This window comes from Sturnus vulgaris, chromosome 6, assembly GCF_052056855.1.
Source record: "Sturnus vulgaris isolate bStuVul1 chromosome 6, bStuVul1.hap1, whole genome shotgun sequence".
NCBI lineage: Eukaryota > Metazoa > Chordata > Aves > Passeriformes > Sturnidae > Sturnus > Sturnus vulgaris.
This window is the reverse complement of record NC_142248.1, coordinates 7,819,359-7,843,221: the sequence shown is the minus strand read 5'-3', so window position 1 is coordinate 7,843,221 and position 23,863 is coordinate 7,819,359. Positions and strand designations below refer to the sequence as shown.

The following is a 23,863-nucleotide window of genomic DNA, read 5'->3' as shown; positions in this document are numbered from 1 at the left end:
CCAAGGATACACTCCTGGCCAAAAACAGCCTTTGGGTTCACATGTGTTGGTTAAACAAATCATAAAGCTTTTAACCCCCCTTGAAACCCAAATCTCCTGAGGATTTCTAATCGAAGGGAGAGAAACGTACCCTTATGTGTTCAGGAAATACATTTTTTTTTTTTCTTAGCTGTGTAACTAAGCTTTTTGTTTTCACTTCATTTTCTTTTTGGTCAATTATGGTTGAATAAGCTCAAATTTTAATATCTGCATGTTTGTGCTACTAGCCACTGTTCCTGCTGCTTCTGGAGAATAGAGGATATTGGTTTATGGCCCATATGAGGCAGAGAGAGACAGAGACAGCAAGAAACAGAGAGAGAGGAAAGAAGTTAACTTTAACTTTAGATTCTTCTTTACCCAATTTTTGAAGAACAACTCATGGGCATATTCCTGCTCTTGGCTCTTAAATGATTTACGTAATACTCCAAGTGTGTGTGATGCAGAAGTATCTTTAAGAGCCAGTATGCAAAGGTGAAGTACAGAGTAACTTTGCCAAGTTATTGTAATCTGGGAAGGCAGGCATTTGCATAGATCTGTAAGTTTTGTACACAACTAGTATGATGCTTAAACACTCAGTGTATAGTATTTCAAGTAAAAAACAAATCGTCTCTCCCTCTCCTCTTGCTTCCCCTATCATCAGTTGACATCAATGGTTAAAGGCTTGGCAGAAAATCTAAATCACAGATAAAGGAATAATACAAACAGAAAGCCTAATCCTTCTGCCAAGAAGTTGAACAGCAAAAATTTTATTGACGTTAGCACAGGCCAGATTGGGCCCAGGCACAGAGAAATTAGGAAAAGTTGATATCTAGATTGTATGAACCAACATAATGCAGTCTCAAGAGGTTAGGGAGATTTCCCTTTGGAAACACATCCATCCAAATGCTTGAAATGCTGAAGCTTCATATGACTAAGAGAAGGAGATAGGTCCCAAAATTCAACTTCCCTCACAGACCTGGATGTACTCTTCTTGGACAGTTCCAAAAAAGATTATATTTCTCTTTTTAGTAAATAAGAAAGCAAACTTTGTAGTCCACATACATGTACTAGCAGAACATACGTGTAGATGTTCTTTTTGTGTAAAGGTGGGCTGAAGAAATGAATATTTTTAACATTTCTCCAGCCTGTAGCATGTTGTTGCACTCTTCAAGCTCTTTTTATGGGTTTAACACTGTGAGAAACCACAGCTGCAGGGAGTCCACGCTGCTCTATGTATGTGGTCCTTCATATTCTGACCAGAGGAATCTCTCAGGTGATGGAAATATCAGTACAACAGCCAACAATTGGCCTCTGCTTCTATAAGGAGACTATGAAAGAGGTGTAGACCTGAATAGCAACATCACTGCAGCAAACTTTACTGGAGGGCTTTTCCTCCAGGGGATTAATTTAATCTCCAGGTAAATTCAGTTCCCCATGACCACACTTGCCTCTCAAAGAAGGACATAACCTTGCAGACTCGATCACAACCACACCAGTTTTCTTTTCCTGCTATAGTTATTTGGGGATTTCAGAGGGCAGTCCAGAAGGATCAGCTTGGCAAAATCCATCTAGCTTTGGACAGCAAACCAAGACAGTGCCTGGCAGCTTGTCACATGTAGGTATGAAACAGAGGTCAGGGTCAAGTGTCCAAGACCACCAAATCATCCCCACTGCCTCTTGCACCAGTTTCCTGGGTTGCCAAAGCCAGGGCACTGGCTCCACCTGCCAGCCTTGTACCCAGGGTCACACAGAAATTATGCCCCAGGAGAGGAGGAACTGGAGGAGGCAATGGATGGAGTTCCATTTCATCCTCAGCCACAGAAGTAACCGGATCCATGTTTCTTTGGTATCTGTGAGGTCTCTGTTCATCTGTGCAGTTCAGTGATCTCATCCTTGCTGCTTGTCCCAAGGTAAAATAAATTTATGGATTTAAGGTGACTGAAGGTTTTTAAAACAAATCTCTTCTTGTCCCTCAAGGAACCTTAAAAAATCATATTTCAGCTTTCTGTTTTGTTTAAATGGCATCACACAACTCCATTGCCCTCCCGGAAATATCACCGAAAAACTGCTTCAAATATGACCTGGGAGAGTGCTGATGCAGTTGAAGTAAATCATGCCAGTCATCCAGAGTGAACTTTTATTCCCATTCTCCTTATAAAAATAATATTAACCAAGGTAAAAAGGAAAAAAATGCTGACTTTCTTGGAACTGGCTATCAGTTGAGTGGGTCAATTTAAGGTTTTTAGTGAATATATTTCCCTCATGCTGCTTGAGGCCTTGAAGAGGAACTACTATATCTCTTCCAATATTTTTCAGTACCGTGTGTTGTATAAAAAAAATGAAATCAGATAGACACACCACTGAACTCTCTCCTTTTGTCCAGGTTGGCGGAAAGTTTTGCTGATTCTGACTGTTGAAATACAATCAACCCAAACACAAGCTGCCCTCCTTCTGAACAGCATTATTTTTTTTAAACATAAGTAAACTTTTTTTTTTTTAATTGAGACAAATACTGAAGAGTCAAATGCCTTGTGTGAATTGCCACAATGCCATCAGAGCCATGTCAATTTCTGTGAGGTAAAAAACCATCCTGGGTATTCAGTACACTAAGACTGCTGTAGACGGTTCTGCTGAGAAGGAAGATGGGAAAATATAAGAGGTAAAAAATGTGCCTTAACCCCTCTAGAAACAGCAGGTTCGTATTTCAGACCTGTGGGGTCACAGACTGGTGTGTTTCTTAAAAGGAGTCAAAAAGTCACAAAAGCTGTTCACTGAGAAGATGTTCTCCAGGTAATAGCAAAGGTGTGTTTAATTAATACTGTTTTGCCAGCATATTTAAAATGTGCCCCACAGAGCTGTAGGCTGCTTAATTAAATTTCTGTTCAAAAGGAGAGTGAAAAGAAAGCAAAGGACCGACTTCTAACTGTACAACGAGCGTTATCCTCATTGAAATCAATCTGAAACCAATAGAGCAAACAACCTGAAGTAAGGGAAAATCTGACATTTTCTAGATATGTTCTGGCAGTAAATATATTTTTGACAATCACTGGCAAGGAGCTGACAGTTGTTCCCATTCCCATCAGCAGAGTGCTTGCTGGTGGGCAGCTCACCATTGCCATGAGCCTTTTGTTTCCAGTAAAGTAGACATGAGTTCACAATCATGTGCATGCCTCATGCACTCATGACGTATGTGTGTGACTAGGAGTAATTCAAATAGAAATAATCACATTAGCTCAAAGATGGAGATTAAAAACCTTTTTGACCTTTACAGGCAGTAAAGGTCTGACCAGTGTGCTCAGGACCAAGTCTTGATGTTGATTTCATACCACTGAAAAATACAGAGGCACACTGCAAGATGCCGTAGGTAGGAATGATATATTTTGTCTCTCTATGATTTGGGCTTTTTTGCCTTTGATGACAGGATTCAATGCAGAGGTTCACTCAGATGGCTTGGAAATTCCAGAGAGTCACAGACAGCATGCAGTCCCTTTTAGGAGAATCCCAGTATTGTGAACACTTACAAATTGGTCATTTATGTCAAAATACAAGAATTAGTGTGAGATAACAGATTCCTCCACATATGGAAGTCGTGACCACAATATCTAATTTATTATATGCCACTTGCCCAATGAGTCTAGTATCACAAGCCAAAAAACAGACAGTCATTTTGTCCGTAGAAACCTTGAGTGGTGGATGTGAACTCAAGAGACACATGGCCTAAACACACAAATGGGTTGAAGTCACTCTGTGCCACCATAGCAGAACTGTTTGGTGGATTTGGTGCCCTTGACCCTGATTTCACTATTGAAAAATGGGGAGAAGTGAATGTCATGTATCTCAGAGATCAGAGATACTCCATGGAAAAGGGAGAGTTGGTTGAGCTGGTGGCACCTTCATGAACCAATGGAATTCGTTCTAAGGGAGTGTGTACAGGCAGTGGTGGTTCAGTGAAACATCACAGTATGGTCAGTTTCTGAATCCACTTGAGGTCTAGAGTGTTCTGAGGAGAGAAGGAAATCTGAAAAATTCAGGTCTATCCACAGCTGGATTAATACACACCTCAAGGCAGAGACACAGCCATACCAGCATGTGTCTGAATTACTGGACAGGGAATGCAAGGTGAAGTGTGCCTTGGACAACGGGAAATCCAAAAGCTTTCACGACATTTAAATCTGGTAATTCCTTAAAGCCATTGGCTTCTCCTGGTCTGATGCACAAAGATGTGTTTCATGTGCTCTGGATGTGCAGTTCTCCACGATTAGCCCATGCATCATTCACACACAGGTCTAGCTGTGGGCCTGGGACACATCTCTCAGTAGTGAATAACCTGGTTCCATAGTGCTGCTGCTCTCAGCACATTTTTGTTAATCACATCTGAATGAGGGTTACTACTCCTGGGTAAGCAATCAGAAGTTTAAACTGCATCTGCGTAAATATTCACCATCACATGAGGGTTTAAGCTGCTCTCAGCAGAGTCAGGAGTCATCAAGCAAATGCCCATGGCTTGTCTGGGTGTATCACCATCTGTCTGCATGGTTTTGTCCTTTTTCAGTGGCAAATGCAGGCTTAGTGCTGGTGCACGTGAAGGACTGGTGGCTTCACAGAAAAGCAGGTGCTCTGAAAGCTTTAAATAGCTCTGCCACATACTTCAAACATGACTGGCAGCACTCCTAGTATTCTGCCCTGCATTATTTGGCCAAGAAGCCTCAGCCTTTAACTTCCAGACTTGGCCATTTCAACCTTAAACCTCCATATGTCTCAGTCCTTCAGAGCATCCCACCACTGAACCTTGCTTAACACAGGTATGGCTCCCTGGGGTGCTGTTCAAACATGCCAAGGGAGTAGAACATAATGAGAACCCATGGCATGGCATCTGTAATTTAAGCCAGGATTTGAGCCCAGGCCTTGGCAGATGTCTAGGAGAATTTTGCCCAAGTGTGCTTGTTTTCCTCCTCTCTTTTTCCAAGTGTTTGTTTCCCAGTTTGCACTAAATTTTATTGAAAACATCAGGCTAATAGCAATGGGGAGAGTGGTTGAGTAGATTTTGCCTCTTTTTCCCTTTTCTTTCTGGAATGCAGCCATCAAAATAAACATTAAATGCAAAATGCTGGGGCTTGAGTTATTACTTGTGAGGGTGCTGGGAGGGAAATTTATAGCAACATTACTGTGTTTTGCTAGAAATCTCTTAATGCACCAAAGTGGAGAGGTGTGTGTGTTTTTTATTAAAATGTTACACTCTATAAATCTGAGCAGCAGGGAGGACACAGGTGGCCCCAGGGCTCAGCTGACTGGACTGTCATTTTAAACTTGAGGAAGGTCTCTCTGACTGTCCTCCCACCCCATCCCAGCATCAGCACAGCCACATGCTGTCTCCATCACAGACTGCAACGACTGTGGAGGCTCTGCCTTTGCTCCATTACAGCAGCCTTCCAGTACCTAAAGTGAAAAGAGGGAGAGGGACTTTTTCCAAGAGCATGTAATGATAGGACAAAGGGGAATGGCTTTAGGTTAGATTAGACTTTAGGGAGAAGTTCTTCACTGAGAGGATGGTGAGGCACTGGAACTGGTTGCCCAGAAGTGTTCATGTTTCATCCCTGGAAGTGTTCCAGGCCAGGTGTAACCTTTGAGTAACCTGTTCGAGTGGAAGCTGTCCCTGCCCATGGTGAGGGGATTGGAACTGGGTGATCTTTAAGGTCTTTTCCAACACTAACCATTCTATGATTCTTTGCTGTTATTGCTGTTGTTGTTGGGTTTATTCCCTCTTTTTGTCCTGTTTTTTAAGCTACCGAAAATGACCAGGCAGACTGAGTCATTGCTCCTGCTTTGATAGCAAATTTCCTAATGGTGTCATTCAAACACTGTTCCTTTTTGGACTTTCTCAGTGACCTTCTTCTGTGCCCTGGCAGCAGTGTGTCCTGTTGAGAAGTTTTCATGAGTAGATGACCCCTAAAAGCTGAGGGTGGCAGCTGGGCAGAATCTGTTACTGTGACTGGACAAGGTGGTCACCATGCAAATTGGAGACTTGGGTGCACTTCACCAAGGTTGCTAACTTTCTGGGTGCTAACTTTCTGGGTGAGCTGCTGCAGCTTTCTCAGGCTCCAGAAAAAGCTGAAGAAGCTCAAGACCTAGAGAAATACCCATCATTTTTGTGCCTGTGTCTGTCAGTAGATAAGGTACTTTTGCCTGCAATTCAGAGGCTGGCCGAACTGCTCACCTGGGCAGGTGGCTGCCACTGCTGAGCTGCTCACTGGAGGAAGGGGCAGAGACACACAGGACTCCTGGGCTCTTTCCCAGCTTCCAATGGACAGCAGATATTGTGGCTGAGTGTGAGTTCGGAAAATCATTGTCTGAGACTCATTTTCTCTGCCTTAGATAAAGGGTGCTTCCCTCAGTGTGAGACTTTAAAGTAAAGATGTGACATCCTCTTGGGGTGCCTGTGCAGGCATCTCCTCAGCCTGCTCCACTGTTTACAAAATATCTTAGATGCTTTCTGTAAAACCAATCCTGGACCATCCTGTGGAGGGAATTTGCAGACCCTGTGAACCGCGTCTCCCTTAATTAGACATGGCTCTGACACAATAAGCCCTGATAGGATTTTTTGCACTTAAAAAAAAAAAAAAAAAAAAAAAAAAAAAAAAAAAAAAAAAGAATAGCAGTGTTCCTGTGAGGCTTAAAGAAATAAACGAGCAAAGGGGTAACAGGAAAGAAGGGGGTCATATCTATGGTCCAGGAGACTGGAAGAGCAGCATGAAGCCCCTGCTAGGAATCACATCTACTCAGAGATCCGGCCGCTGCGGCTGCGAGACCCGGCCGTGGCGGAAAGCTGAGCCCCCGGGGAGCCGCGGCGGGGCCGGGCATCCCTCGGGCCGGGCGCTGTGTGCCCGCGGCCGCCAAGGGCGAGTGCGGATTGTCCCGAGAGAGAACACGGTGCGAAGAAGCCGAACATTTTATTTGCAAATCCCCTTTGCTCCCCTCCCTCTTCGGGACAGTTCAGGAAGGGACTTTTCCAGGACTTGCATAAGCCCCCCAAAAAGCACAGGTTTCCTTTCCTGTATTCTTCCTCGAATGAACCTGCTGATAAAAGGGGATTTTCTCCGGCGCCAGTGCCTTGGAAACCAGGGCTCTGAGCAGCGGAATGGGAGAAATCCGCTGCCGTGGCCCCGGAGCAAGCGTGGGAGCCCAGCGCGGGCACTCCTCGCCCGGGCCAGGAGCTCAAGAACTCCAGAGCTCCGCGGCGCATTGAGCCATCGCCCTGAGCACTTAAAGCTTCCTAGGGCAGCAGATTTTGACGCAAATCACAAGGAAAATAAGTTGTGCGCGGTGCACTATCCGCCTAACATTGTTCTGTGATATCTGTAATTGGCAGGCGATTGTTATCAGGAAAAAAATTGTCACGATTATAATTCCTAGCACTGGGTCAGGAGTTGCTTTATTTGGGAAAATCTGGTTTTGTTTGGTTTGGAGATGGTTTGCTTGGAGATTGCAACGAGAAAGGTGCATTTTTTACAAACAACCCGGGAAATATCTACCGGAGAGTAAGGCAAGGAGAGGAGTAAACGAAATTCAAGGACCAGGCAGGACCGGGGACGGGGCTAAGCCGGCCGCTCCACCGCGGCAGCACGAAGGTTCGGGGGTGCCGAGCAGAGCACTGCAGAGTGCGGGAACGGGCGCGATCTGCCTCCCCTCTCCCAGACCTGGAGTCGCCTTGCCCTGAGAGCCTCATTTTTGTAATAAAAAGTATCCACGCTTCTCTGGGAGGCCTTTTCATCCTCCCTTGGCAGCAGGCACCAGCTGCTGTTCGCCGAGGGGTGCTGGAGGTTGGTCTCCGGTTTGGGCCAGCGTCGTCCCCGCCGCCTGGGAGGCGAGGCCGGGTCTCAGCACCAGGCGTGACGGACCAGGGGCGAGCTCCCTTTCGCTCAACCTTCCCCCCCTGCCCCAGCGTGTCCCCGTCTCTTCTCCCTCGCCCCCGCCGCCGCGGGCTGTCCCAGCTCTGCCCTGCTCATAAAGGTCAGGGGGAGCCGCTCTCGCCGCACTGACAGGTGCACCAGCTGCCACTGGATGCCTTCGGCTCGGAGCTCCCTCCTCCCCGACCTCTTTGTTTCAAGCGTAGGGCAAGGAGGACATTCCCAGGCCGAAGCACCCCAAGGGGAAATGCCTATCCCGCAGCGCACCGCGGTCCCGGCCCCAAAAGGTCGCCAGTGTTGGGGGCTGTCCTTGTCCTGTTCCTGGGACCAGAGCCAGGATGCTTGGGCAAGTGGGTCCGCCTGGTCCCGTAGAACATTCCCAGGACAGGCGGGCGGTACCCAGAGCGCGGTGCCGCATCCCTAGGGCTCCGCTGCCCCTCCGAGCCGCCCGGCCCTCCGCCTCCCTCATCTCCCGTGGCTGCCGCCGTGCACCCTCTCGCAGAGCCCTCGGCAGGAGCTCGGCCGCTGTCTCGGCGTTAATGCCCGGAGGACCACCGCTTCCCCTGAAGGCACAGCCGCCCTGCCTTCCCTACGCCCGAACCTCTGACTTAAGCAAAAAATAGCCCCTGATTTCAGAGCCAGTGCTGGCAGGGTCACATGCAAAAGGAAAGTATCGAGCAAATTATTAGCAAGTGCCTATTTCCCCGTGTGAAGGAATTTACAGACATCCACCAGGGATGACATAATAAATATAGGCATTCTGCCCCCCTCTCTCCATCCCAAATCTGTTCGGGGTGCTTGGAAGCCGGACGAAGTGAGCAGCACGGCTTTAGCTCAGCCCGGCTTTACCGTCTAAGCCTGTCTGTGGTCCTCAGACCCAGCTCAGCCCGGGCCGGGACACGGTGCCGGAGTGGGGTGCGGAGCGGGGTGCGGGGGGCGCGGGGGCCGCCCCTGCTCCATCTTCCCATTGGCTCTCACATACTGGCGTCACCCGGGGCCCCGCGAGCGCCATGCCAAAAGAGGTGATTTTCCATGTTTTTCTGGGAGCACTGGGGAAAGGACGGGATCGAGAGGTTTGTGCTGCTTCAGGGGACCCCGCTGACCACCTGGACAGCGCAGGGCACAGCTGCGGAATGGGCCCAGCCGCCCTTCTCCGGCCGCGACAGCCTCGGGGTCCGCGATCAGGACCAGGTACATAAATGCCCTTCGCTGCCCGCGGCTGGGAGCGAGTTCCACACTGTCTGAAAAAGAAAACAAAATTTAAAAACTAAAAAAAAAAAAAAAACCAAAAAAACCCTAAGGTAACACAGTTCTCGTCTGGAAAGCCCTTGCGGCCCGCAGCAGCTCCCTAAAGCACCTTAGGGACCCTGGCGTCGTGCGAGAGGAGCCATGGCCATGATGGCTCTGTCCCCTTCTGCCGCCTCCCCTCGTGCCCGGCGCGGAGAGGGCTGGGGACCCCCGCCTCGGCCCCTGCTCCCGAGCGCGCACCGGGGCCCCACCAAGATAAAACCCAAGGCATCACCATGAGCTGCTCAGCCCTCAGCGGAGGCAGCCGGCGGGTCCCTCACCCAGCGTCCCAGCGACCAAGCAGGTGCCTTCTTTGGTGGCAACATACAGATACACAGGCACAAGTGGCCATGTGCATCCTCATGGAGCCCTGCGTCCCCGGAGCAGCAGGACGGGCTGAGCGGGGCCGAGAGCCGCGGACAGCGCTGCTGCGGGACCACGGCCGGAAAGCAGCAGCGCTGAGAGGTGAGAGCCTGCGGGAAGCGGAGCTCTCTCGCTGAGGTGGCGGTAAGAGGCAGCGGGGCAGCTCTAAGGAGGTGAATGTAAAAGCTCTGCCCGCACGAGCCCAGAGAGGCAGGGGCTAGCCTGGCCAGCATGGGAGCCTGGTCCTTCCTTTTTCCCGGAAAGGAGGGGCGCGGGTCAGCTTCAGTTCTCTGCAAGTGCTTTCGTTACACGAGGAACGTGTTTTAACAACATTCGGTATTTATTCCCAAGGTAAGGCTCAAAAGGCAGGACAGCAAAGCCCCCGCAGCGTGCAGTTCAGGCCTCAGCCGGTGTCCAGCAGGAAGCAGGAGCCAGAGCTCAAGGCGGCAGGTACCGGCCGGACGGTCACTAAGCAAGCTCCACTCCCTAAATAAAGACTGAGTCTTCCTCCCACTGGAAAAAAAAAAAAAAAAAAGTTGGGGGAGATTAGCAGGAGTACTTTTTTCCCTCACTCCCCCCTTGCAGTGGTGTTATAAATAGGTCGCCTTCAGATCTTGGTGCAGTACAAAAGGAGCCCGAAGCTCTGAAGTGACCACACAAACCAATCCGTTGGGGAAACAAATTCGAAACAGTTTCCAAGAGCAGGGCTCTGCCAAAGTGCCAGGAGGGAATGGTGTGAAAGGTTCCCCCACCCTCCGTCCCCCTCTCCAGTGAAACGACCCCGCTCCCTGAACAGAGATATTTACTCTCCCACGGCTTAGAGGTGGGGGCAGGACCTGGGGTCCTGGATCCGGCACCCCGGAGTCCTGTCGTGACTCTCCTCAGCCATCCCGCCGCCGCTCTGGCTGCAACCATTGGGAATACCAGGAGGACGGTTTGAGGGGACATCGCGAGTTTCCCTCGGCGGTGTCTGGGAAACTGGGGAAGAGCATTCTTGCCTCCTCCCCCTGGCCTCCTGCGAGAGCCGGGTTCGTCCCAGCAGCCGTCCCGCCTGCCCGCTCTCCGCAGCCCTGCGCTGCCGCGCCCGGTGTGCAGGGACCAGCGGAAACCTCTGCCTTTTCCCTGGACTTGACACAAGCCTGAGTGTTTAAATCACACGGGAATAAAGATTTATTTTTCTTCCAGAAATCGAAATGCAGGATATGCCCGCCATCGCCTGCGCCTCGCTCCGGGTCCTCACCCGGGAGTGACGCCCGCCCTTGCCTCGGCGGAAAGGAAACAGCTCCTCGGAAACAAGCCAGTCGGGGTTGCCCGGGGCTGTTTCTTCCCCCTGGGGTGTCGCCGGCAGGCGACACCTGAAACGCCCAAAACTGCAGGTTCCTGACCATTCCCCCATCTATTACTCTGTCGGTGTGAGCTGCCGTCCATAAAGGCGGGACCGGTTGGCTCTCGCATGGGCTCCTGCAGCTCTGGGGGAGAAGGAACCCTCGCGAGTGACCCCTTCCAAAACCAACAGCGACTGTACCTGAAAATTATATCGATATAAAGCCCACATACACATGGAAATGGCAACCGGTTGCTACGGAGCGGACACCTTTCGGCCGCTCTTTCTCCCTTTCCTTTTGGATGCATTTGATGCAGGGGCAGGGCAGGTTTGGGGTCATTCGGAGGAAAAATGATGAGATCGTGTTTCAAATAGTGCGCGTCCCCTGGTGCCCTTGCTCTGCGGATCCTGGGTCCCGCAGTCGGGAATGCGGGGATGCCGGGCGGGCAGAACGCCGCGGCCGGATGGACACGGCCGTCCCGGCTGCGCCGCCACACGCAGCTCCGTCTCCTCGTTTAACAGGAGGGCGGCCACAGGCTCCGTGTGCTTTGGTATTCCAAGGCTCCGCTCCCGGCTAACGGGGGCTGAGGGGAATCCCCCGTCACACTTGCTGAGAGAACTGCACGCCAAACCTAGTCCAGCTAAACGAAAACAGTCAGGAAAAATGATTTCCCGGTTATTCCCCCCCATCGCCTGCTAGATCGCCAGGTATTTGCGCACATCCTTTCCCCCGGTAACGATTCCCGAATTAACCTTCCGCTTCTAGGGACGCAAACTGGTTCTCAGACAGAGGGTTCTATTGCTGTCCTTTCTGAGCTCAGAGGATTAGCCCCGATTTGAAATTAATGGATTTTTCGTTATAATTTAATGTAAGGAAGGTCTAGCCGAGCTTTCTGACCGAAGGGACCCTGGGCAGCCCTCCTTCGGGTCGGCCACATTGCACTGCCTTTCCGAGCCAGTGCATTGCAGCGTTTCTTTAAAAAAAAAATATATATATGTGTGTGTGTATGTATACATATGTGTGTGTGTGTGTGTGTGTGTGTGTTTATAATCTCCTGCCCGATTCCCAAATCTCTCCCTTTAGTTTTTTTGCTCTTGCTGTTGTTTAACTTTGCCGAAGAGAAATTCCGAGGCCGAATATAATGCTGTAGCATCGAGAACTGCCCTCACACCATTTCTTTCAGACTTCTTTTTCGCTCCCCCAAAAAATCGCTGGGGAATGAACTGGGAAACACGTATTCAAAGCGTCCCTCCGCCGTAAGCGACGCTGAGGGTCTGCTGCGGAGGAGCTGAGGATGCGGGAGCTGAGCTGCTACCGGTACCCAGGGCAGCTGCCCTTCGGCGGAGCCGCTCGCAGGCTGCCGGTACCGGCAGTACCCAGGCTCTCTTGGCCGCCCCGAAGCGGATTTTAGAAATGCTTTCATGCATTGAGTTGGTTTGGTTTTTATTATGTGGTGGACGAGGGAAAGAAAGGGGCCTACAGTGGGGTGGGTAAGTTTGGGAGGGGAAAAAGAAAGGACGAGAAAATAATTAAGTAGAGGTAATAAAGAGAATAAGGAAGGCAAATCCGCTGAAAGCTTTCTTGGACTAGAAAACTCAGCGAGCCCGGCCCTGCTCTGAGGGAAACTCGCAAAATGGTTTAAAATCTCGTAAATGAATCCGTCTCTGGCTGTTTTTAACGACGACGTCGCTAGAAACCCCTTCTGCATCTGGGGGGCGAGGGGTGGGCGCCTATTCTTGTCAGATCCAAGCTAATGAAAACGGCGGTGCCGCTCTTGCTCGTGGAGCAAAGGCCTGGAGGGTGGCGGTGGCCACGAGCCCCTCCCGAGCCGCCGTCTCGGGGGTCGCATTCCCATTCTGCCGTCCCGCTCCCCCTTGAGCGGCGTCCCGCTCCCCCCCGCACACACAGATATACACTCACACTGATGAAAGCCACGAGTCCCCCCGCTCTGCGCGGGGTGGGGGAAGCTACGCGGGAGAAGGGAGGACACATGGTCCGGGCCTCGGGGGGAGCCCGCTGGGAGCCCAGAGCAGCCTCCGGTGCCCCCGCTCCCCGCCCGCAGCCTCCTCCGCTGCGGCCCGCGCTCCCGAAGGGGTTAAGGTTCTTCTTGTCTTCCCTTTCCATTACTCTTTTTTTCTTTTATTTCTTTAAACTTTACTTTTCTTTCCTTCTGAAGAACTGTGGATTTAGTTTGCGTAATATCTTTATTACTGAAAACTTCAAGGTAAGTGAGCAATAGAAACCAGATGTGGGGATGGGAGGAAGGCAGGGTAAGAGTAAGTAAGGGGTAGCAGGAGTTAACTGGGGGAGGAGGGGAATCAGGTTGAATGGGGCGGGGGGGGAGGGAAGGACGACGAAAGGTGAGTATTGATTTATTTTTAAGCTCTTTCTGGGTTGTAATTGACCCCTCAAACCAAAAAGGGCTCATGCCAGCCTCTGTCCCTTTGCAAGTCACCTCTGGCTATCCCAGAAGCTTGGTCCAATTCTGTGTGCTTGGTGACCCTGTTAAAATCCGTCCCTGCTGCCCTCCCGTTTGGATCCGATAGTTTTAGACCTGAAGAGAGCACGTTTTTAGAGGTAAATAAATAATGACCAACATAAACGTGTGGCCAGACCCGACGGAGAGCTCGCCCGGCTCTGTGCGGGGCGACCGCGGCACCGCCGTACCACTGTAGGGAAACTGCTCACTGCAGCGATGGGAGACCTGTCGGCCCTGAAGGGGTTAACGGCAGGGGGGAAGCTTAAAGGCAGATAGCTGCGGGGAAAATCCGTATTGCCTTTAGTAGAGAGGAGGGGGTCGCAGAGGCGAGGGTCCCCACAGCTGGGGCAGTGAGCAGAGGAGAGAGCCGGAGTGAACAGAGCATGTCACGACCATTAAATCGTCCCCGGCGCTTCCGCCGGCGCCGATCCCGCACTCATCCCTTCGTGGTGTTTATGTCATCTGCTTGATTTTCTGCTTTTTAATCATAAAAATGTTGGGGCTGGTTTGTTTTTGTGGTATGGTTTATTTTTTATTTTTTTAAGGCAAAAGATATGACGTCCACCTTCCCTCTGCTTCCACACACTCTCATACACACACACACAGCCCCCCCTTCCTGGGCCCCCTCCCCTCTACTGTCATCATCTACATATTAATTGGGGGAGAGGTCTCCCTCTCTCTCTTTTTTTTTTCCCCCCCTATGTGGTGGGGGGGAAAGTGCAGAGAAGAGCCTCTTTACAGTGTAGTTTAGAGGGAGACACGGAGGGCAAGCGTATGTGAGAGAGGGAGGGAGGGAAAGAAAAAGACCCCTTTTACTGTGTGAGAACTTAAGGGGGTTTGGAGATCTGGTCAGCTTTCACGAACATCTGAATCCTCTTAGAGCTCCCCGGCCCAGCTGTGAGTGTGTGTCTATGCGAGAGGGAGAGAGAAAGAGTGGTTCCTGGTGCCCCTCCAAGCGCATTAAGGACACTCGGGCCTTTTAATTTTAGGAATGAATGCTGATACTTGTGTTTCTTATTGTGATCCGGCTGCCATGGATTCCTACTACAACGCAGCCTCCCAGGACACAGAAGGCTCCTCGCCTTTTAGGGCATTTCAAGCAAGTGACAAGTTCAGCCCTACTTTCCTGGCCAGCAAAGGACAAGGCTTTGGTGACAGCAGCACTAAGTGCCGGAGCCGCTACAGCCAGCAGGAATGTCAGTCCCTGGATGGCAGCGTGCAGGCTCCCGGCTCTGCCGGGTCTCCGGCCTCTTTTAACAAATACCCTCCGCAGCAGCAGCCGCCGCACCTCTACATGCAGCGAGGCCCCTGCAAAACCCCCCCGGACAGCAACATCAAGCTGCAAGAGAGTAGCGGCCACAACGGAGCCCTGCAGGTCTCCTGTTACGGTGAGTCCTTGGCGTGCGGCGGGGAAGCACTGGAGGCGAAAGCGGAGAGAGACTCCCGGGCCTGGGAAGGGCCTCCCGGGAACGTGGGGGGTGGCTGCCCGGCAGGACAAACCCTACCGGGGTCAAGGAGACTTTGCCCGGCTCCGGCGCGCAGCCCCCTCTCGCCGCAGCGGGGGCCGCTGTGCCCCACGAATATCTGTCTTCATTCCCAGCCGGGTCTGGAGCCCGCGATGCCCGCGGGAAGCCGCCCTTCCCCCGTGTCCCGCTTAGCCGTGATCTGAATCGTAATTTCGGAATGCGGGCGATGGGCTCCCGCCAAGCGTTAGCTCTTGAGCAGTGCGGGGAACTCCGCGGAAACCGGGGCAGAAACAGAAAGAGCGGAGCGTCAGGCTGTGCAATGTACTCCCCGCGGGGATCGTTTTCCACAGAAAGAATTTATGAAAAATTTATCCGAAATCATCGCTTTTCGCGGTAACGACCTCTCCTGTCTCTCACTTTCTCCCCTAATTGCCACTCCCCTAATTGATTTCTGCCCGGCTGCAGATAAGCCCCTCGCATCTCCTCCGTGGGTCATTAGCGGCAATTAAGACACTCCCTCGCTCTGGTGCTCGACAGTACAGCCGGCAACGGGGGCGCTTCTCATGTCGTTTCCGACCGTGGCTTTAAAAGGCTTCTTCGGGAGGTTTCTGCTGTATCGGGGCGGTTAGGAAAAAGCAAAACAAACAAACAATCAGCCCCCTAAAAACAAACAGAAAAATTCAACGATGAAACAAATAAACACTCCTACGTTTTCCCAGGAAGAGAAGGTGGAAATGAAAGCTCTCCCTTTCCCTCCCCGTGATCTCTTTGCGGGCAGAGGTTCTAGATTCAGAGCGCGTCTCCTCTGACCGGGTCCCATTCTTGATGCGTTAGTCTCAAATGCAAGGACAGCTATAGTTCCTTGTCTCCAGGGAGACCCTAAGACGGGTAGTGACTACGGACTGGGGGCACAGAGGAGGTGGAAGAGGTCCGGGTCAGGCCAGCAATCCCACTTCTAGGCTCTCGCCGTCATTTGAGCGCTCTTTGCCCTCTTTACCCTTTTCCCCCATCTCTAGACTTAAAAGAGGGTAGAGGCGCTTTACTTCTGCCTGTCTCCCAAACCCCGGCTTGCCAGGTCGCCTTCAGGCGCCGTCCCTCGCCCCCTGCTTGCAGCTGAAGTGTCTCCGGCCACAGCCCCAGTTCCCCACGCACAGGTAACTCCACAGCAAAAGGACACGAAGTCCTCTCCATACAGACGTGCCCGGGAGCCACAGGCATAGCCCAGCCACGCTGCGCCCGGACGGGTTCCAGCCCGGACCCGCACGGATGCTTCCCACACCCGGTGGCACAACCATCCTCCCGCGGGTATCTCCTGACCGGGCCGCGGAGTGGCAAGAGGCCTCTTTTTATGGGCTGCTTACACACTTTTTCTGGCCAGAACTGGGGCTTTGACCCTCTCCTACGCTCCCTCTCTTCCCTTGCCCTTTCCCTGTGGGCGGACAACCCCCACCAGCGTCAGGGCCGCTCCTCATCCGCGGGGGCCTTCTGAGACCAGCCCGGGCTCCGCGGGGAAGGACGCACGGTGGGACCGGGGAGACCTGCGGGGCTGCGGCCCGTGCAGGAGGTAACCGGTCCCCGCTCCCTCCGGGAATGGGATCGCAGGGCAGCTCCCCGTGCCTTCCCCGCCGCCCTGACATCCTCTCTCTGTTAACCGGCTCTCTTGTTTTTGTAGGTTGCAAAGCCCAGGGCGCCGGCATAGCCTGTGATGACACATTACAACCCCCCGGTAGATTCACGCGAGTTTATTGCCCTCCTAACGCCGCCGGGGTTCCCCTGATTTATTTTCAAGCGAGGCTCGGGGTTCTCCTTCAGTGGGAGCCCGGCGGCGGGTGGCCCGGCCCGGCCCAGACCGCGCTCGTTGTGAGCCCCTTGTGATGTGGCTGGGGACGGTGGGCTATAATGAGAGACACATGGTTCGGCAAGGATAATTAATAGCAATAGTGATAATAATAGTGCTTAATGGTTGAAGAGAGAGAGACTCGCTAATAACAGATCGGGGTTTCGCGGAGCGGGCAACATCCATAGGCGCCTCTCCGCCTTTTCCCAAACCACGAGACCACCGCGCCGGGCGCGGAGTTGTGCCCGAGGAACCCCGCGAGGGCTAAAGGGACGGGGAAACCTCCGAGTCGGGGCAGACCCCTCTGCGCGGGTGAGCGCGGGGGAAGAGAGAGCGGTCCTTGTTCTCTGCAGCGGGCACAGCCAGCGCGCACACGGCACTCGAGGCGGGTGAGGAAAGCTGTCCGGAGAGGTTTGCTCGGGAAGCCGGGGACAGGCGGCTGTTCCGCTGCTTCGCGCAGACACCCCGCTGCAGCTCCGCAGCCGTACTGGTACTGCCGCTGCCGTGCGCGCTGCGCAGAGGTGAAGGAGCGCGGCGGGGACCACTGGCTCCCTCGTCCCCTCTTGTCCCGGCCTGAGCAGGATGCTGGATACCGCGACTGTAAACCCCTCAATTTTAAAAGCAACAAAACCCCAAAAGAAGAAGGGAAAAAACCCAATTAAGCGAAACACAAAGCAACCAGCAGGCAAGCTCTCGTGCCAGGCGATACACAGGCGGCCGGCTTTGCCCGCGCCTGTCGTTGCGGCCGGCCCACGGCCCGGCCCGGTCCGGTCCCCTCCTGCAGGGTGCTGCTCCCCGCACGGCGGCCCCGGAGCCCTCGCCTCCGCCTTTGCCCCGGTCGCTTCGAGGCCCGGGGGAGCCCGGAGCACGGGGGCCGGGCCGGCGGGGCACGGCGGGCATGGCACGCACTCCGCGTGCCGGAGGGACAGGGTGTCCCCTCCTTTTTTTAGTTGTTTAATTCCGTTTTATTTCTTTAATAAACAAGTCTTTTTTTGAGTTATAAAAAGCCCGAGCCTGCCATCTATTGCTCTCGGCTTCTATTTCTAGATCTAAGACCTTCCACTGCATTGTACAGATAAATATAGGCCAGGGAGAGCTGCGGCCGTAAATACTCGGAGGACACGGACGGCAATCGTCGGAGCGCTTCCAGCCCGGCTTCTGGCAGGGATAGTGGCACTGGGCGGCCCTGGCTCTCGGCCGGGCTCCCTGCGGTCCCCTCCCAGTGGTGGCTGCCAGCCTGTCCCTATGGGGTTCCCGGCACGGCTCCTCCTGTACCTACCTGGAGCCTGCTGCCTCTGCACTGCTACAGGCCGGCAGCCTCGCACTGCTTACCCCGTGTTCCCTGCCTCGAATAGGGGTACGGGTTATTCCGCAAACCGGCACGGGCAGTGAAAGCCGAATTCTTAACTAAAAGTCATAGAATCAGAGAATCTTCAAGGTTGGAAGAGACTTTCAAGATCACCTAGTCCTGAGAGCAGGTTATATATCTTGGCTTAGGAGGGGAAGAAACTTTCGGATGATTTATGTGCTGTAGTAATCTGACTTGCTATTTCTACTGTGTGGAGCTGAAGTAAGTTATATTTCTTGAAATATATGCATTCACATACCCCTATACATACAGAAATGTATATGTATATTGCTGTCTAGAAATACCGGCTGGAACAAAATCCTTTTGTGAGTGAAGGCGAATATGATGGGGATATTTGCTCAAAGGAAACAGTAGAAAGGAAACGGCTTTCTCTAGCAGAGGAAATTCTTTAAGTACCGTGTTATGCAAATAACGACCTTTTTTTTTCATTCAGCTCGCAAATAAAAAGTGCGGCCGTATGTTAATATTACAAGTACAGAAAGCCACCGCTGTAGGAATCGGAGGCTCGTTGAGTGCTTTTTAAATTGACACTTTTAATGGATTTCTCCTCCTCCTCCTTCCCTGATGTAACGTAAGCTGCAGGCACGGCAGGAACGAGCTCGCTGGCGGTCCCTCTCCGCCTCCCGCGAGAGACCGCTCGCTGCCAGGCGCTCGGGGCTCCCCGCGGCGCCGCGCCGAGCCCCCGCCGACGTCCAAGGGCTCTGCGGAGCTCGCCGTGCTCCGGGGAGGGCCGGCGGTGTCTGCCCCTTCCCGCTGCCCCTTCTGCCGCAGCCCCACGCCCGGAGCCGGACGGGGTAACGGGGCCGTGCGCTCGCTCCCCTTGGCACTCCCGCAGGGCTCCCCCGCCTCGGGTGATGCCGTGTCCCCGCACCGCCGTCCGGGCACCCCTGCTAAGGATCTCCGCAGGACCGGCTCTGCCGGGAGGGGGCTGGCGGTCCCTGCCCCTCGCCCGCCGACAGCCCGGGGTGCAGAGGACTTGGGAAGGGGTGTCCTAAGCTGCGGCGGCCCTTCGGTCGTGCGTCCCTTCCCTCGCCGTGGGGCTTTGATCTGGGCTCCTCCGCCGCGGCTAAGAGCGCAGGCGGGGCGGCAGGAGGGGTGCGCGGCCTCCCCCGCACCTCTGTCGGCCGGGGTGGCGAGATGCTGCTGCCCTGAGCCCCGCGGGGAGCAGCGAGCGGCTATAAAGGGGAGAAGTGCGCGGGAGGCAGGCGCGAGTGGGGAAGCGGGGGAAGGGGACACGGAGGGGACGTGATCCAAGCTGGCATCAGGGAGCAGGAGCCGGCGAGCGGAGGCAGGAGGGCGGGGAGGCGAGGCGAGCTTCAGGGAGCAGGGCGGCAGAGCCGGCCCTTCCCTCCCGCTGATGTGGGACCGGCTGCCCGGCGAGGCTCGGCCGCCGGCTCCCGGCGTGCTGCTGACGCCGCCCTGGCAATAGCCCTCTCTTTTCCACAATAGGGCCACCAGATCTGCCATTCAAGGGTTCCGGCACCCTCCCAGGGAGGGGAGGGAGCTCTCGCCAGGAGTTTGGCTAAGCCTGTGTTTGAACAGACACTCGGAGGTGCGGGATCTCCTCCGCGGAAACCTGCGGGATTTCCTCAGGGAGCCAGACGCGAAGGTAGGGCTCACGCTCCTTACCCCTAGGGCCGCGCAGGAACGTTTATTCGCTGCTCTTTCCAAAAGGTGTTTTGCGCTTCTCTTGAATTGGTCGGTAGATCTGGCTGGAGGCTTTTATAGGATTCCTGACCCGAGCTGTTTATAACATTTATGTGTCAAAGGACCGGGAGACTCCCTCCCTCTGTATCCCTGCCGCTCCCTCCTTGCAGGAAGATTTCTTTTTGCACTAGAGCTGTTTATTTTCGACTTGTCCGCTGCTGATTGGAATTAACTCCGCTTTAGCCCTACACTTCAGCAGCGCACGCCTGTAAACCCAGCAGGACGTTACTAGCAGCAAGAAGGTGCAGAAAGAGAAAGAGTCTTAAAACTTTTACTAGTGTTAATTATTTTGAAAGCAAGACAGAGCGAAACAGACGAGAAAAATACTGATGGAGAGAGAGATTTGGAGATGCTTATTTGAGTGCGTTTTTTTCCTAAGGGTTTGGTGTAGGAGTCCTATTAACAATATATGCTGATGCCAGATAGCGCAAATGAGCTGTATGTGTGTTATCTGGAGCTGCAGGCTGTTTATTTTGTGCAGCCTTTTGAGTGTACATTCAGTGTGGTTGCATGACTAACTGGCTGGAGTGATTCACTGGCTGCTTTATGGGTGACTGCTCAAAACAAGTTGTGAATCAAAAGAAATTTCTTTGGCTGTAGTTTCTAACCTCCCAAGTTAAATGCACCCACGGTTTAAGGGGAGCTAATGTGCAGACTTCAATCCCTCAGATCGTGAGGATTTATTCATTTTCCAAGCCCTGCGTTCAAAGCCATGATGAGTTTCCCTTGTAAGAGGGAGGTGGTGTCTGAAAGGCTCGGAGCCAAGGTCTGCTGCTAAAGGACATCTCCAGACCTGTCCATTCGGTCACCCTTGTTCCCGGCCCTTTAGCCAGTTTTGCTCCCTGGAGTCCTTAAGACGCTTTATTATTTTTTCAGGGCATTTTTGTAGCTTAGCAATTCTCAGGTAAAAAGTGTGAATGTGTCTCGGGGCAGTTAGAGGCTTTTATTCTCATTTTACCGTTGGAAAAACTGACGCTTGTAATACCCGAGTGGCTTGTGCAAGGTGAAGCTGTGGCCACTCAGTGGCATCAGTGTGACCTTCGCAGGGCCGTGGCTCAGCAGAAAGAGGCACTCAGCCGGTTTGGGAAGGAGCCACGGCTGGAGTCAGAAACTCACGGAGCAGAGGTCCCGCGTGTGATTTTGTAGGGGCTTTAACTTAGGTTTCTTGACAGCCATGTCCTTACTCTGTGCAAAAAGCTGTAAGCAATCGGTGTGCTCTCATATCCTTAGGTTTCTCAGTGTGTAGAATAGGCTCAACCTGCCAATCCACGTTAATGGTCTAATCTTTAAATAGCAACTCATCAGCGTAGGCAACCTATACTGGCCAACACAAGATATGAATTGTGCTTTTCAGAAAATGCTGAGCAATCCCTGCCCCAAAAGTAATATGTTTCTGAGGTACTCCTCCTACACATCTGAAAAAAAATCCCATCTCAATTGTTAATCATGTTGGAAAGCACAGATCTCTATAATATCTTTATATAGATATATTTTCAAACGGAAAAAAGAGATAGTTCTGGATTAGGAGAAGCCCGAGTGGCAGTATAGCTGATATAGGACCCCTGTGACTTGAGAAACATTTACTAAGAGATGGATGGGAATATTTCATATTAATAAAATGTCAGAGCAATTTATCATAGTTACATGTGTCTCAGCAGCCCCAACTTGTAACGGAAAGTTCATAAGTAAAGGAGGAGAGTACTTAACATATAATAAATAAATGACCTCCACTTTATTTTCTCTGTAAGTTCAGATGATTCAATGTTATTATACATACTGGTGAATCTGCTTGGCTATATTTTTCATTCATGCTTGCAAATCATCTTCATATTTTGACTGTCACATAAGTAGACACAATGTGAAAGAGCAGTTGTGATCCCCATGATAATTTTAAGGTCATGTTTTGGTCAAAGAGAGGAATCAGTGAGAAATAGAGTAAATGGATGGAGAGAGGAAGGAGAAGAGATGAATGAGGAGAGGCAGGGGAAGAAGAAGAAGAGGAGATATCTTGGATGGGTAATAAGCAGTGACAGACTCAGCACTATTACGGAACTATTATGGAAGTTAGTCTGCAACTGATTTTATGACCCATCTAAGTATGAACCCACCAGTATCAAATTCTTTATATCTCACTTGAGAATAGCTGTGATTCTATGTTTTGTAGCTGTTGTCTTCAGGTCCCAGCAGGACTTAGTCATGACAAGTTGGTATATCATGAGCTATGGTCTCTCATCTGCACGAACTGAAGACTGTTGCATTATCCAACTCAGTATCAAATGTTTATTTAAGTATGTTTCTATCTAATATTTTTTTTTTAATGAAGATGCAGTTTAAGTGTTATTCTTTTTACATTTAATCTGCCTATTGAAAACAAATGGTTGAATCAGTATTATTTCTAAAGATATTCTTTATTAGCAAGAACAGGGTTCATTAGCTGTTAGGCAGTGGGTGAGCTGGTGGTGGAGCCTGAGAGGTAAGCTGATTTATTCACCAACTGTGTGCTGTATGCTGAGCCCGGGTGCAAACTCTGTGGGACTTAAGATAACAGCCACCTTTATTCAGTGGAAGTCTGAAAAACCCTACAAAACCAAAGGGCAAGGAGTCAACAGCTTCAAGGCCCATCAGAGAAGTGCTATCAATGGGGAATGAGGAAACCGAGGAAGAGAACAAACGCTTTGGGCAGACTGGTGTCAGGGGGAAATAAAATAAATTTGTAAGGTCTCAGTATAACTCCTATCTGATTGCTGTTGTTCCCCATCTGGGCTCTAGGGCAAGCACTGCTGCTTAAAAGAAATATCTCACGTTGCATCAGTTCCTCCCTGTAGTGGAAGCAGTCCCCTTGGGACCTTGGATATTGACTGACTGCTTCACTTGGGAGCTGTAACATCGGTTTTAGGGTAGGATGCTGTTTCCAAAAAGGGAAATGGGGAACTCTATTCATTATTTTGAAGCAAGAGAGATCAGATAACAAAAGTGCTTACAGATATCTAATCTATTCAGGAGCAGTGGGAAGTGAAAGAAATTCACACCAGAACTAAATCAAAACAAAAGTTGTAGAGTATGCACAGGGAAAGAGTGCAATATCGAGAATTTTCCCAGAAAGGATCAAAAGCAATCAGGCAATGACTCTGTTCCAGGACAGTGCTCAGAGAGATCTGAAGGCCCATCTGCAAGACCATGACTCTTCAAGGTGTTGAGGAATTTGTGTAACACTGGTCAGAAGTTGTTTTACAAAACAGGAGAAACAGAAACATATTGCTCAGCCCAAAACTTAATACAAGACCTGTGCCACAGCAAGGTTTCTGAAAGAAAAGAAAAGAAAAGCATTTCAAAAATTATACCACAGGCTCACAGGGGTATGAGCCTGCTGGGCATGGAGCTGGTCTCAGGCTGTTGGGTCTGCCAGGTGGGGATGGGTCACCTATGAGACTGGTCCTTTCCAGTGTGTGTGCACAAGCCCACAGCATCACATTTTCCCTGTCCCAGAGATGCCACTCAAGAAGTACTGCACGGGAGGCTGATGCTTGTCTGCTCCCACTGTGCAACTGGCTGGAAAGAGGAACTGGGCAGAGCCTTGCTCTGCAGAGCTTGTTCCCAGAGGAGAGCCTGAGGCCAAACGGTGGGGCAAGGTATGCCCTAGAGCCTGGACCACAGTGCTGGTCTACAGTTCACTGGAGCACTGTGTGGTTCTTTTCCAGCCTTCCCTGGGATGGTGCATGCCCAGACCTCTTCCTGGAGTAGAGTCAGGAGCAGAGCTGTGGCAAGGACCCATAGCTGAGAGCTGAGAAGCACTGTACTATAGACATAACCTGGCTTATCAAGATTTGGTCTGAACCTGGTAAGCAGATTGGAGCCAGATATCACTCTAAACTAGACGGGACATAGCCAGATGCTAGAAGGCAAGAGGAAGAAGAACCTACCTAAATTGGCAGAGGACCTGCAGACATTTTGTGTTTCTCACATCTCCAGTGGGGACTTCCAAGATAAATAGCCGATGGACCAACTGCTAGACAGTTAGACAGATTGTGCAGAGGGCCAGAAACACTCTATGAAGCTGTGGGATTTATAACAGAGCTTAAATATTGCATTTCAGCTCTTGAGCAGAAGT

At 51.6% G+C, this 23,863-nt stretch overlaps 1 protein-coding gene across 1 annotated transcript in view; it reads left to right on the top strand.

Annotated features, from left to right (window-relative positions):
- Window positions 1-14,112: 14,112 nt before the first annotated feature.
- Window positions 14,113-23,863, top strand: part of ALX4 (ALX homeobox 4) — a 43,371-nt gene continuing 33,620 nt past the window's right edge. The window contains exon 1 of the mRNA XM_014873524.2: window positions 14,113-14,764. Coding sequence (XP_014729010.2) covers window positions 14,368-14,764 — 397 coding nt within the window. The 5' untranslated portion in view covers window positions 14,113-14,367. The remainder of the gene's footprint in view (window positions 14,765-23,863) is intronic.